At 38.3% G+C, this 14,346-nt stretch overlaps 2 protein-coding genes across 3 annotated transcripts; one reads left to right on the forward strand and one right to left on the reverse strand.

The window, feature by feature from the left end:
- The first annotated feature begins 5,519 nt into the window (after window positions 1-5,519).
- Window positions 5,520-9,176, forward strand: LOC111493154 (transcription factor BOA-like). 2 transcript variants are annotated; one of them, XR_002719966.1, is made up of 3 exons: window positions 5,520-6,793; window positions 8,602-8,788; window positions 8,942-9,176. XR_002719966.1 is itself a non-coding variant. In XM_023142790.1 (2 exons), exon 1 carries the CDS (start codon window positions 5,754-5,756, stop codon window positions 6,774-6,776), a length of 1,023 nt encoding a protein of 340 aa, XP_022998558.1. In that variant the 5' UTR covers window positions 5,520-5,753; the 3' UTR covers window positions 6,777-6,793; window positions 8,942-9,176. The 2 variants fall into 2 exon arrangements, 1 of the variants encoding a protein (XP_022998558.1); XM_023142790.1 differs by lacking the exon at window positions 8,602-8,788.
- A 1,042-nt stretch (window positions 9,177-10,218) lies between these two features.
- Window positions 10,219-14,311, reverse strand: LOC111492790 (protein TOC75-3, chloroplastic-like). Its single transcript, XM_023142240.1, has 7 exons — window positions 13,012-14,311; window positions 12,255-12,476; window positions 12,011-12,118; window positions 11,730-11,921; window positions 11,383-11,631; window positions 10,834-11,088; window positions 10,219-10,743 (listed from the first exon to the last, which is right to left on the reverse strand). Exons 1-7 carry the CDS (start codon window positions 14,167-14,169, stop codon window positions 10,504-10,506), a joined length of 2,424 nt encoding a protein of 807 aa, XP_022998008.1. The 5' UTR covers window positions 14,170-14,311; the 3' UTR covers window positions 10,219-10,503.
- Between the last annotated feature and the right edge of the window lie 35 nt (window positions 14,312-14,346).

The raw sequence follows: 14,346 nt of genomic DNA on the forward strand, positions 1-14,346 counted from the left end.
AGGAGAACGAAACATTTTTTATAAGGGTGTAGAAAACTCTCCCTAACAGACGCGTTTTAAAAACCTTGAGGAGAAGCCCACAGAGTACAATATCTGCTAATGATGGACTTGGACCGTTGCAGATGGTATCAAAGACAGACATTGAGCGATATGCCAACAAGGAGGCTGAGCTCCGAATGGGAGTGGACACAAGGCGGTGTGCCAATAAGGACGTTGGACCCTGAATGGGAGTGGATTGGGGAGTCCTACATAGATTAAAGAAGGGAACGAGTGTACCTCGAAGTTGGTGGATTCTGAGATCCTATATCGATTTGGGAGGAGAACGAAACACCCTTCATAAGAGTATGGAAACCTCTCCTTATCAAACGTGTTTTAAAAACTTTGAGGAAAAATCCAAAGTTGAAACATGCACGTGCATGCATTTGAACATGTAATCATAAGAAAAACAATCATAAATTAAAAATGGTATGCACAGAACATATAAAAATTCCTTAGCAAAGGCAAAGTGAAGAGGAGTAATGATTTTTTCCCATATAATGGAATAGTCAATAAGGGATTCCTGAGTGCCCCCCGCCCCTCTTCGTATCAGATATGCACGTACATTTGCTGTGCATGCCATCATACCACATATAATGATAAATCTAGATTTTATAAATCATTGTACAAAACATGATGATTCAAAATCTTACATACACTTTGTACAATAGATTTGCATGAAAAGCAATATAGAACATGGTTGAATATTGGTGGGTAAAAGCATGATTGAACCCAAGTTTTGAAGAAAAAGATAGCAGTTCATGGATGCTCAACACAGACGGGTTAGTCACGAGTAAGCAACAGAAAAGTTTTGAGACTATCTTCATTTGTAATACCAAAAAAAGGGGGAAAAAGTGTGGTATCACACTGAGATAGAAGGCCATGATGTGGGGGAAGAGGGAGGCTGTGATTTAGTTAGAACAGGCTGGAGAGAGAGCTATATCGAACGAAAGTGTTAAATCTAATGAACATTTGTGTGAGATCCCACATTGATCGAAGAGAGTAATGAGTGCTAGCGAGAACGCTGAACCCTGAAGGGAAGAGGATTGTGAGATACATTAATTGGAGAGGGGAACGAGTACCATTGAGAACACTGGGCCTGAAGGAGAGTGGAGTATGAGATTCCACCTCGATTGGAGAAGAGAACAAAACATTTTTTAGAAGGGGGTGGAAACCTCTCCCTAATAGACGCTCAAAAGGAAAGCCTTTCTATTTACCATAGCAATTAGTTAGACAAAGATGGGGCATAGCATATTGCTATTAATGCTATTTATATGGGAATACAAAACACGATAAACAGGTGTTTCGTTCTACTCTTCAATCGATATGAAATCTTACAATTCATCCCCCTTCAGGACCCAACGTTCTCGCTGGCACACCACCTATTGTCCACCCCCCTTGGGGCTTAACCTCCTTCGTTGGCACATCGCCCGGTGTCTGGCTCTGATGCCATTTGTAACAGCCCAAGTCCACAGTTAGCATATATTGTTCTCTTCGGGCTTTTCTTTTCGGGGATTCCCTCAAGGTTTTTAAAACGCGTCTGATAAGGAGAGGTTTCCACTCTCTTATAAAGGATATTTCGTTCTTCTTCCCAACCGATATAGGATCTCATAGGTCTGTGCAATTATTGTGCGGTGGGCAGGGAATAGAGAGAAGGAACTATTAGATGATTTAATTCAAATTGGTAACCCAATCGGGTAAAACAATGATGAATATCATTCATATAGATCGCTCACTTTTCAAATCTAAATTCAAGCTCTAAGTGTAAAATGTGAAACTCAATTGTAAGTCTACACAGTCATTGGAGTTATGGAGCCCTCAAACAGTCTCACCTTAATCGAGGTTCGACTAAGTCGCTTTTGACTACAACTTTGACAACTTCTTTGCTCGACACTTGAGAATTCTATTGACGTAGCTAAGTTAAGGGCATGACTCTGATACTATATTAAGAACCACAAATTTTGATTTCTCCTTAATTAGTCAACGTGGGACTCCTCTCCCAACAACCCTCAACATTGACAACCTCAAAAAGGGTAACTCGAGAAAGGGTACCTCTCACTGAATCAAACGTGACCCGTTGCATCCCAAATACGGGAGAATTCTCGTCGTTCTCGGGAAGAATGACGTTGGAAAAGAATTAGTAGAAGCATTGAGACGAGTTATCAATGGAGTAGGCCTTAGATGAAGAGGAGAATTGAAGTGCACCAAACGGGACTTCACCTGTTTGTTGAAATGCTTGAATGGAAACATATGGCCGCCAACGGAAGCTTTGAGCTGATTGCTAATTGTCAAATTCCGGCAAAAATGGTCGGATAACGGTCAGATTTCTTGGTATTTGGATGTCAATCATTTAAAACACTTATTTCAATGGTTTTAAATTTAAAAACACTTATTTTATTTGTTGTTGATCAAAATCGTATATATGAAGACACATGAGCGGAGGTATTCTATCTAATAAGTTTATATAAAACTGAATCACGAAATATTTAAATTATTTTTATAAATTCGTTAATTTATAAGATTAATATTTTACAAAATGATCATACATGTACCCCTGTATTAGTTATGAGCTTCTATACAGAAGGTTTGTTCTTTAATTAACATGGGTGTCAACCATTTTAGGAAACCTTTAATTAAGAGAGGTGTCAACCATTTTAAGAATTTGACTAAATAGGGTATTGAGAACAAAATCTTACTCGATGAAATTTAGTCTTTCCGATATAAAGTAAGTAGATGAGTAGTTCACTTAAGTCTTTATTTTAGAGCTTTAACATTGGGACTCCACCCCTCTCAACAGCTCAGAGAGACTTTTATTATTAGATCATAAACAAATTGTTCATTAACAAATCAATGATATTAAAGTATAAAAGTAATTACAAGAGTAAAACAAACTTTTAATTCAATTGTAATTATAAACAACTTGTGACGAATCGACTTATTTGTAAATATTATATTAATATACACAATTTATTCTACCGTGTATAAAAGTACAACTTTGAGTCTATAATAAAACCACCTTTAATTAATAAATAATAATGGGTTAATTAAATAATTAAATTTTTAATATCGTGTAATAAAATAAGTTATCAAGATAAGGCATCTTCATTTTTTTATAGCCACTTACTTTGTTCTTTATATATCATGTATAAACATAATAGTTATATTTAATATATATATATATATATACACACATATACACACTAAATCATTGGGAGTCAAAACCAAGACTCATTATTTATCTTAACCCCATACCCCGACAGCTCGTTTGCACTCTTGTTTCGATCATGCAACTAAACTTCAATCTAAAAAATATATTAAGTGTTGGAATTTATGTCCTAAAGTCTCGTAATTAATTATTTAGTTTTTAATGATAATTTTTATTATTTTATTTGTAATTTAATTGTTATCCATTGTATGAAAATTCAAGATTATTAATGTAATCTTGAATAAGTTGGCATACAAGAGGATCGTGTTCAAGGAATAACCTAACAAGTCTATAGTATATAGATATAGTATATGAATTACTAGGATAAATCATCTAACTTTATCCTAGTAGCATTATTGATACGGTCCACTTTGTAATCGTTACAAATAATCTGATCCAAATCGTTCATGTGTAGACATGTAAGTGGGGATATCCTATACAATGAGTTTGTATAAGACTTACCAAGAAATATTTAATCAATCTTTATAAATCAGTTAATTGAGAAGATTAATATTACATGATGACTCAATCTTAATCTTAAGTGGGTTATGAACTTTTTACTGTGAACTTGTTCTGGATGAGAATGACTTTGTTAGTCAATTCAACATGTTTACTATTTTGGGAATTGACCAAACAGGGAAGTCTACTATTTTGGGAATTTGACAAACAGGAAAGATAATATCATGGAATTCACTCGTTTCCAAGGGAAGTAGATGAGTAGTTCTCTTGATTATTGATTTCGGGACTCACAATGGAGCCCCACCCTCTCATTGGCCCGAGAGGGACTTGGTTTATGATTGAATTATAAACAAATTGTTTATTAGAGAATTAGTGGTACTTAAGGTGAAAGATGTAATTAAAGGGTAAAACGAACTTTTGACCCAACTGTAATTATGAACCACTCGTGAAATATTGACTTACTTGTAATGGTTATATCAATGGACATAACTTGTCCGGCAGTGCATAAGAGTGCAACTATAAGTCTATAGTGGAGTGACCTATATAAGAGTGCAACTATAGGTCTATAGTGGAGTGACCTATATAAGAGTGCAACTCTAAGTCTATAGTGGAGTGACCTATAGTTAATAAATGGAAATTGATTGATTAAAAAATTTAATTAATTAATTTTGTATCATTGGGGTCTTATAGTCTGCCGTCCATAAAGTCACTTGCTAGCTCATAAGAAAATAAATTTAATTTGAAATATCAAATTAATATTTAATATATGAGATATATTAAAGAAAAAATATATTTATGGTATCCTATGCAATTAAATATTAAATCAATTAATGTATTTAATCATTTAAATTAGTTAAATATATAATTAGGATATCTTATAATTTCTAAACATGATATTCTAATATATTAAATATGCAAATATATGATTTGTCAAAGATTCTCCGGTAATCTTTGTAAATATGACTCTCTGGTTGAGTCAAAGATATACGAATTTCTCCCACTACTTAGTGACATCATCATATCATCTCGTAATTCACTACTTAGTGACATCATCATATCACCTCGTAATCAATTAGTTCAACTAATTTACTCGACTTCAACCTAAATTAATTAAAAATAACACAATATTTTAACATAAGAAAACTATATGAATATAAAAGAAAAAGAAGGAAAAAATGATTTCTTTTGCAGTAAGGAGCAAGTACATTATCTCAATCTTGGCCGTACTGAAAGGCCAAAACTCAAGGCCGCCGTTTAACAGCTGTCCCGCAATTTCCCCTCTTCCAATTGGTCACTCCACTAATTACCCATTATTATATTTTTTAAAAATTAAAAGGAAATTTTCTGTTAAAAGAAGAAGCCCACGGGCCAAGTTTAGAAGTCGGTATAAAACAATATTAAATCCGCGTAATGACATAAATGCCCCTATAAAATTACACCCTCTTTGCTTACGTGGATCCGCCCAACGAATCACGCGCCGTTTAAGGATTTCCGTAGTTCCACCAATCAAATGGCTACCACGTCATTACTTTTGACTGCTTACCTGAGAAAGAGACACGTGGAGAAAATGTATAGCGAGTAGGGAGATAAGTGTTGAGTAGAGTGCGTGGGAATTGGAGTAAAGATATTTAGCGGATCAAAAATATCTGGGTAAGTCTTCCACGTTGGCAAAGGGCACAGGCCGATCTGGAAACGGATAGTGCACTTTTTATGGCCTTTTGCCATTTATTATTTTTATTTTAAAAATTTTAATTAAAAAGATTTTTTTTTTTTTTTTTTAAATTATTACTATTTTTCTCTCTTTTTGTTGGCAGTTCCGAATATCTCGAAATATCTAAACCAATTGATTTTGTTGATTGTTTCCATTTCTTCATACTTCTTCTTCTTCTTCTGTCTTCTCTCTTTCGCCTCAATTTTCCCGACTGCGATTGTAACTGTCACCGATTTGTAGAGCTAAGCCCTCGGAGCTATTAGGTTTATTTTGTTGTTGACTTGATTTAATCTCGTTTTGGAGCTGAACAGGGGAGTGAGCCCTAGGTTTTTGGAGTGGAGGATGGGGGAGGAGGTGAAGATGAGCGAATATGAGAGTGGCGGCGGCGGCGGCGGTGGTGGTGGTGGTGGTGATGAGAACGGAGCTCATGAGGAGAGGGTGTTTGAATGGGAGACGGGTTTGCCGGATGCTGATGATCTTACTCCTCTGTCTCAGACGTTGATTCCGCCGGAGCTTGCGTCGGCATTCAGTATCTCGACAGGGCCGTCTAGGACGGTGATGGATCTTTATCGAGCATCGCAGAATACTCTTTCGAATCTTCGTGGATTTCAATCGCAAGCGTTTTCATCGAATAATTTCAAGTCATTCAATGATGATCGGACTCGGGATCATGATCCGATGGTTTTTGAAGGAGATGAGATGACAGAGAGAGATGCGGGGTCGGATTCTAGGAAATTGAGGAAGGTTGATTGTGCGGAGGAGGCTGATTCGGCTCTTCGGACTGATAATTCGATGGATGATCCATCGGCTCGGACGTTGAAGAGACCGAGGCTTGTTTGGACGCCGCAATTACATAAGCGGTTTGTGGATGTGGTTGCTCATCTTGGGATTAAGAACGCGGTTCCTAAAACTATTATGCAGTTGATGAACGTGGAGGGATTGACTCGCGAGAATGTTGCGAGTCATCTTCAGAAATATAGGCTTTACTTGAAGAGGATGCAGGGATCTTCCAACGAGGGCCCGTCGTCGCCGGACCGGATTTTCGCTTCCACGCCTGTGCCGCAGAGCTTGCACGAGTCTTCCAACAGTGGGCATGGGAATGGAAATGGGCATTTGCCAGTTCCTACTCCGATACCGTACGGACCGCCGATGATGCCTATGCCGGTGCTTGGCATGGCAGCACCTGGTCATGCTCACAGTTATATGGGTATGCCTGTCGCTCATCCGGGAAGCGCACAGGGATACCATGGGTTTGAAACCCATCCTTACCATATGATGCATCAGAGAGATTGGTCGGGCAACAAATACGGCTCGATCGTGCCTTACCCTCATCCTCATGTGCCTCCTAGTACTAATGATAAGTGAATTCCGCTAATTTTCAGGTTGGCTGCTTGATCTCATTGAGTTTTTCGTATACCTTATTAATGAGTGTTAGATTAGATTTTACTGGAGCGATAGAGAACATCTTTTGTATTAGAAAATGATTTACTATCGGTTTAATAAGATTTATCATTGATATGAGGCCTTTTGGGAAGTCCAAAGTAAAGTCACGAGAGCTTATGCTCAAAGTGGACAATATCATACCATTGTGGCATTCATCTAACAAGGTATCAGAGTCATGTCCTAAACTTAGCTATGTCAATAGAATCCTCAAATGTCAAACAAAAGTATTGTGAGCGTCAGGCATAGTAAAAAATGACTAAGACTCCAAAAAGAAAAGGAGTTGAGCCTCGATTAAGGGGAGGAGTGTGGATGAAAGTCCCACATCGGCTAATTTAGGGAATGATCATGAGTTTATAATCTATAAATACTATCTCCATTGGTATGAGGTCTTTTGGGGAAACCAAAGCAAAGGCATGAGAGTTTATGCTCCAAGTGGACAATATCATACCATTGTGGAGTGTTGTGTTCTAACCGTAATTATTCCAATTATGTTTGCCGTTTTTCCCTTCTTTTTTTTTTTTTTTTAATCTAAAATTGGTTTATGCCAGTGGTACTTGCATTGCCAATGAATGGTCTGGATTTGGAGGGGTTTTGCGTTAGGATTTGGAGTACTTCTCGAACTTGGCAACAAACTTCTATATTAGACACGTGAAATGGTGAATCCCAGATAAAATTAAGCCTCGTAAAGCAGTATTATTGAGTTACTGGAAACTGAAAAGCTTTCTTTTTGTCCAAGTGTAATTAGTAAGACAAGAATTTATGGCATGTTATTGGCTTTAGTGGCGAACTTTAGACACAGGTTTCTGATTTGGTCTTTCGAACTGTTCTCGATAACTGTAGTTAGATGACTTGTAAGAAACTGGAGATATCTGTTGCTGTGGAACTAAACTGAAAAAAAAAAAAACACAACAAAAACAACTTCTAAAAACAGTTCCCCAGGAATGTCTGCACTGAAATTTTTTTCTAACAAAGCCAAATGGGTAACCCCCTACTTTTTTGGCTTGAATCACAGCGTAATAACTGTTACCTTTCAGTTTCTGATTCCTCTGTATGCTTCACTGCTCAGTTTGATCACCTCTTAAAAATACAGTTAGTTAGATTTGCTTGCTTTGGTCTTTACTGTGTAGTCACCAATCCAGGACGAGCATGCAGGTAAGAGAGTCCATAAACCCGTAAGATGAAGATTTACTTGACCATAGAGGAAAATCTAAGCAATTATTATGTGTTTTTTGTTTAGACGTCCACCTTCAAGTTGTTCAATCAACTGTTCTGCTACAATGACCATCAGCCTCTTGGAGAACTTTTATGCTTCCTGGCTGAAATTTGTATATAAATTTATTGTTTAATCTTCCTTTCTTCTCATGTAATGGCTCCATGGATATTTGAACTGTTATGTTATGTCATGTCCTATGCATATTCATATATCGCCTTTTTTAGTGTACGGATCCAGTAGAACATTGTATGTTGAACATTTTAGGCCAAATCAGTCTTTGAATGAAAGTTCAAGATTAAGCTAAACGAACTGCAAGCACATTGTAGTGTTTACCAAACTTGGTTGTTTTTAGTATGGAAGTAGAAGAAATTTGAATATGCTTGACCTTACTCTAGAACTTTCCCTTCCATAATCCTCTGTGCTTTTAGGACAGCTGCATCAGATCACTATACATGTTATTTGTACAACTTTTTTTTAACCTTGGAAGTTCTATTACAAATTACGAACTGAAAAGAAGCTACAAACATCATTCAGGTATAATGTAAGATGCATGAGACTGTAGTTACGGGAGGCAAGAGATGGCCTAATCCCCATCACATTGAAATTCTTGCCCATCACCTCTGGTGAATTATAGAAGTATTGAAGGGCACACCAAATGATCCTTCGTCAGTGGAATCGATGTGTGTTTTGTGATTCTCTCCTTCTTAGGATGTCATGAAAGGTTAATATTCCTTTGATGACTGCCTTATTGTTTTCTTTAATATAGCTTGGTAACTGTCTTTGCCTTCATTTTCATATGCACTGAAGCTGTTCTCTTTTGTTGAATTGGTCCTACCATTTCTATTTATTGATATGATTAGTATGTCACTTGCAGATATCACTCTGGAAGGAATGCTTTCCATAAGGTCCGTGAAATAAACACTGGGTGCCCAGATGCCGATACACGTGTATACGAACATTCGTATCAGTTATATTATTATGTTGTCTACCAGGAACTCAACAATTGGATGCCCTTGAGATATTTAAAATGTATCTCCATTCTAGTTTGTGCTGTAACTCATGAACTTGAATCACAACAGATTTGATATCTGAACCCCATTTTTTGGTTCTTTCTTGTGTCTGCCCTATTGGATATACTCCAGCGAGGCCTCTCGGTTTCTAGACTAATAATGACTGCTGTGATACTGGATTTTATAAGTTCACAGCCACTTAAAATCATTGCTTCATTTCTTCTTCAGAACTTGTATTCAGCATCTCAACAGGTCCTGTTGCAATAGCAAATGTTACCATTAATAGAGAAGAAACGGCCCCATATACATACATACCCACATACCCATGTCATTTTGATCTTTTGTTTGATAAACACATGCCTAAACTGTTCATGTGCAAAGAAAACTTGGCATTTATGTGAGATCCCCTAGTAGAAGATAAAATCATGAGGCTGACATGATTTGTAACAGGTTAAAGTGTTGGGTTTGGACAGTTACATTTTAGTCAATTTAGTTGCTTAATGTTATAGTTGGAACTGGTTTACATATGGTTTAACTTTGAACTACTCTTGAGGGAAGCAGCTCTATACGGGGTCTATCTTGGTTTACAAAGATGAATCCCTCCTATATGTTGCCCCTTTGAATAATCCAGGGATGGATCTTCCTTCTGTAATCTCAGTTTGTAATCATGCTTAGCAGTTAACTGAATCTGTTTAATTTATGGACATTGTTTTTCCCTAGTTTCCCAGGCCTAAGTAAGGTGCCTTGAGATGTTGCTGAATCTTTTGAAATCTTTATCTTATACTTGTTACTCTAATTAAGCGGAGAGCGACATTGTAATACATTACTTATACTGATAGATCATGGTATCATGATCTTGTAGATTGTATCATATAGATGTAGTGAACGACCCTGTCATGTGTGTCATAGCATGTGGGGCACAACCTTGTAGACGATTACATATATATATACACAAAATGAACATGTAGGATGAGATTCTATAGATCATATCATATAATAACCCTGTATCCATGTGTATCCTATCATTACAAGTAAGACTGTTATCTTGTAAAGTTACCTATCCTAAACTATAGTCTGGTTCATTCTTGTTCATCATAAAGTGATATATATATAGAGAGAGAGAGAGGGAGAGAGAGAGAGATTACTTAGCAACGTTCCAATTTCTGGAATCAGTAAATTATTCAATGATTGTTCATGCAGAGCATAAAATTAAAGTAGCATAGATGATTTTGTCGCACCTCTAGAACAAATTTACCAGAATCAGAGAGGTAAAAAAGAAACAAAAGAAAAAGAAAAAGTTCCAAGGCAATAAATCACTCTTAACTTGATACTGCATATCATCTTCATAATAAAGCTCCAACATTCTTCTCCCACAACCTACAGAGCCGGCTAACTATCCAAAAATGGAATACCAATTTAAACTATCTCAAAACCTCTCTCCGAAACGGAAAAACAATGCACCTGTGCTTGAGTTATTGTCGACCGCATACTCGACCCGGACTAGGCCTAGCTTCACCCCTGCACCATATGACGAACCGTGCCCCATTCGCCTATATACTTCAGTTGGGTTTCCCTTAACGTTCTTTGAACTTCCGAGATCAGTTCCATGTTCAGCAAATGCATATACATGGGTCCCTTTAACAGGGATTCGCAGCTCGGCTGCAAGCTAAAGAAGATCAACCGGATAGAAATCAGAATGCTGCTCCAAATTCGTGATAAGGGTCGTCTATCATTTTTGAGGATGTTTAAGATTTACCTCGAGGATGTTTCTCGCTGCGCCCAGCTCACCCATATTGTAACCCCTCACAGAATAAGGCCCTCCAAGGGTAAAGGCATCGTAGCTTGGAAGGTCCCCTACACAGCCACCATAATGACCATGGAGGACAAGCACAGGAGGAGGTGATTTACCTGCACCTTCCTCCACCTGCTTCAGCTGCAAAAACCGTGTCAAGGTAAGCTGGTGGCGGTTGAAGAACGGAAATTTGCTGCCCACCCCGAGGCCTTGGTCGACCTGTAATACACACATGTGATAGTCAATAATCAGCCAGAACTTTCAGAAGTCAAAATATTTTCTCAGCCAGCATAGTTTGATTCAAAAAGACCCCAGAGCCGTGAGCACCCAACAGAACATAGTTCTAAATTTGTCGAGTAAATCCCTCAAAATTGAACATATTAATCTATAAAATGGTGACTTAATTGCTTCTAAATCTGTGTTCTTGTATGAAAAAGAGGCAAAAAGATGCTTCAATGAAACAATGAAAGGGTACTAACAGGTCGAGATGCAAATATTAAGACAGATTCGCACCTGAAATACGTTCCTCTCGCCAACGATAGCACCATTAATGAATTTTGTATTATCCCGTGTTATATTTGCTTGTAAGAATGCCATTCGATCGATACCAGTTCCACTCAGGGTTGTGGGAGGTCCATCAGCACTAATACCTCCACCAAGCAATGCCCTTTGACCATTTGAACAGATATTACTACTTTCATCCCGTGTCGTTATCTCTTCCATTACAAGCCCATAAGTGAATTTGCTTTGGCGGGTAAGATTCTATTCAACAAATGCCAGCAATATAAGAAAACATTGTTTCCAAAATATGCTACTGAAGGAGTAAATCTAGAAAACACTAAACAGTCACTGATAAACACCTCGGTAACATTAGCTTTAACACCAGCTCGGTCGACCCATATAGGTGGAACTTCATCTGCTCCAGGTCCACCAGTGAAAACAGGACTCAGTTTTCGGCTATTGAAGCAACTAACTCGAAGAGTTCGATTGCGTGGGTTATAGACACCATCCCAATATGGGTGCACATACTCGAGCTTAAATGAAAGGTCATCCTGAACAAAGAAAAACGTGGAGATTTCATCATTTAATAGCCTTTAAGCAGTGAAAAAGAAGAACTAAACAATAATATTAATTGGACTACCTGAGGATTGAAAAAATTACTCGTTGTTATAGTACCAAGAATTGATCGATTTAATCCATTGATATTTCGATGTTCAAAAGTAACTGTTCCACCAGGCTGCAGTGAAGCCTAAAAGCACAAAGCCCACAAAAAAAAAAAAAAATAATAATAATAAATAAATAAATAAAATAGAAATATGTTCAACCATAATTCAATGGTGGTGAAAGTAGGCATAAGCATAACAAAGCGAAGATAAATAACATACCAAAGTTGGACGTCCTCCACGTCCAGGAACAATGCTCCATTCCGAACTGACTTCAGCAGACTTTTGGTCAAGTTCTTTAAGTTTAATTTCAACTATAATCCCTCCTTCACTCTTCTCGTCAGGTCGTGGATTCACTTCAATATTTGAAAACAAACCAAGGGAGTTGATGTTCCTCAGAGCTTGCTTTCCTGCTTCGATATTAAAAATTTCGCCTGCTTGTAGCTGTGACATAATTCAAAATCTTGAGCACATAAGAACTGCTACTCACTATACAAAGCTGATATAATGAAATTTGTGGCCATAGTATGAAATTTAATTTTGAAACACCGAGAAGTCGATAGCTGCTTCTCTCGGTAAGATAAAACACCAAATATACAGTCGTGGTTATATAATAAATGTAGTTTGGAGCATGGTCGTGTCTATTTAATCTCTAGACTTAGAAAACATTCGCTTACATTTCAAAATTTTGGATCGTGACTCTATGTTGTCCCTCCCATTAACACTATGATGTGACATGATTATTGGATAAATATCAACTCAAAGTGAACAGCCTAAATTGGATTTGATACATGCCACACTATGTTATGTCAAAACAATCAACCTTCATCTATTAGCATGTACGAGAACAGTGCGTATCATCGTAATTAAGATTAAAAACATAAAGGGAACTTCGTAAAGTTTAAGAATTAAGAACTAAACAGGCACAATCAACAAATTTTGGCATCAAATTTGTAAGTTAACCTTCAAAGGATTCTACCTGTTTGGGCAATTCCCTCTTCACTACAGGGAGTTGAGTATTTCCCTCAACAACATTACCAAGCTTATCCAGGAACTGAATCACCAGCTGAGTAATATCCCCTTCCACCACCTCACAAACAACCTCCTTGGTATTCAAGTTTCCAAAATTTACTACCTGTGCGCAAGCATACCCTTCATCATGGTACCATTTCTGCACCCTATCCCGAATCCTCTGTAAAAGCCTCGCACTGACCTTCCCCCTAGTCCTTATCATCTGAAGAACCTCTCTATACACTGGCGTTGGCAACAAACACGCCCTCGCCTTCGAAATTCTCCTCTTGTATTCCCTCTCTTGGCTCCTAAAATAGGCAAGCTTCTCCTTATCCGTCATATCAGGGTCCATTTCCCTCTGCTTCGTCTGTTGCATCAAACCAACATTGATACATCTGAACCTATCAGCTGACTGCCAAGTACTTTCAGAGAACGAGATTGTGACACCAAGAGTACCATCAGGTTTAGTTTTCCCTTCCACATCGACCTTCTCAAACATCCCACAAGTCGCAAGGGTTTCGAGCTCTTTCTGAAGCTGAGCCTTGGTGTATATCCCGCCAGGTCTCAATGAAACCATCTCAAAGAACGAGTCTTCAGTGCCAACGGTGATTCCCTTCCGGCGATCAAAGAACGAAATATCAGAGACCTTGTATTTCTTAAACCCACTAAGCTTACTAAGCTGCACAACAAGATTGGCAGGCAAACCATGAGCATCCCACTCCTGATTCTGAGGCTCATCCGCCAATGCAGCAGGGGATAAGAATCTCCTCCAAAACCCATCACTCCCACCACCGCCTCCACCACTCCCACCACCAAATCCGCTGCCCCCACCGAAGTTTCCACCCCCATTTCCAAGCAACGAAGAGAAATTAAAAACAAGGGTAACAGAGGAGGACAGAGCAAGGGCTTTAGCGATGGATTTCAGGAGGGGTTTGCAGGAAGTCGAGGATTGAATGGGTTGTGGGGTTTGGGAAGATGAAGAAGATAAATGACATTTGAAGGTGGGAAGATGGGGGTTGTTAGAGGCAGCGATTGAAGGCGGAATCCGGCGGCTACGGTGGGAAGCCGGCGAGTTGGGGAAATTTGTGGAAGTGGGGAGATGGGTATGCGCCGCGAGAGCTGGCATTTTGGGTTTGCAGGGCAAGGAGAAAGGGATAAGGAAGAGGGAAGAAATGGGGGGTTTTGCTCTCCGCTGAATTCCTTACTTCGCTTGCTTCTCTTCTCTATATCTCGAGGTTTTTCGAAAAGCGCGAGTCTTTTTTCCTGAGGGCGAGTTTTACAATGTCCCTTGTTTTTCTTATTT

The sequence above is a fragment of the Cucurbita maxima genome, unplaced genomic scaffold (genome assembly GCF_002738345.1).
Source record: "Cucurbita maxima cultivar Rimu unplaced genomic scaffold, Cmax_1.0 Cma_Scf00018, whole genome shotgun sequence".
Lineage (NCBI taxonomy): Eukaryota > Viridiplantae > Streptophyta > Magnoliopsida > Cucurbitales > Cucurbitaceae > Cucurbita > Cucurbita maxima.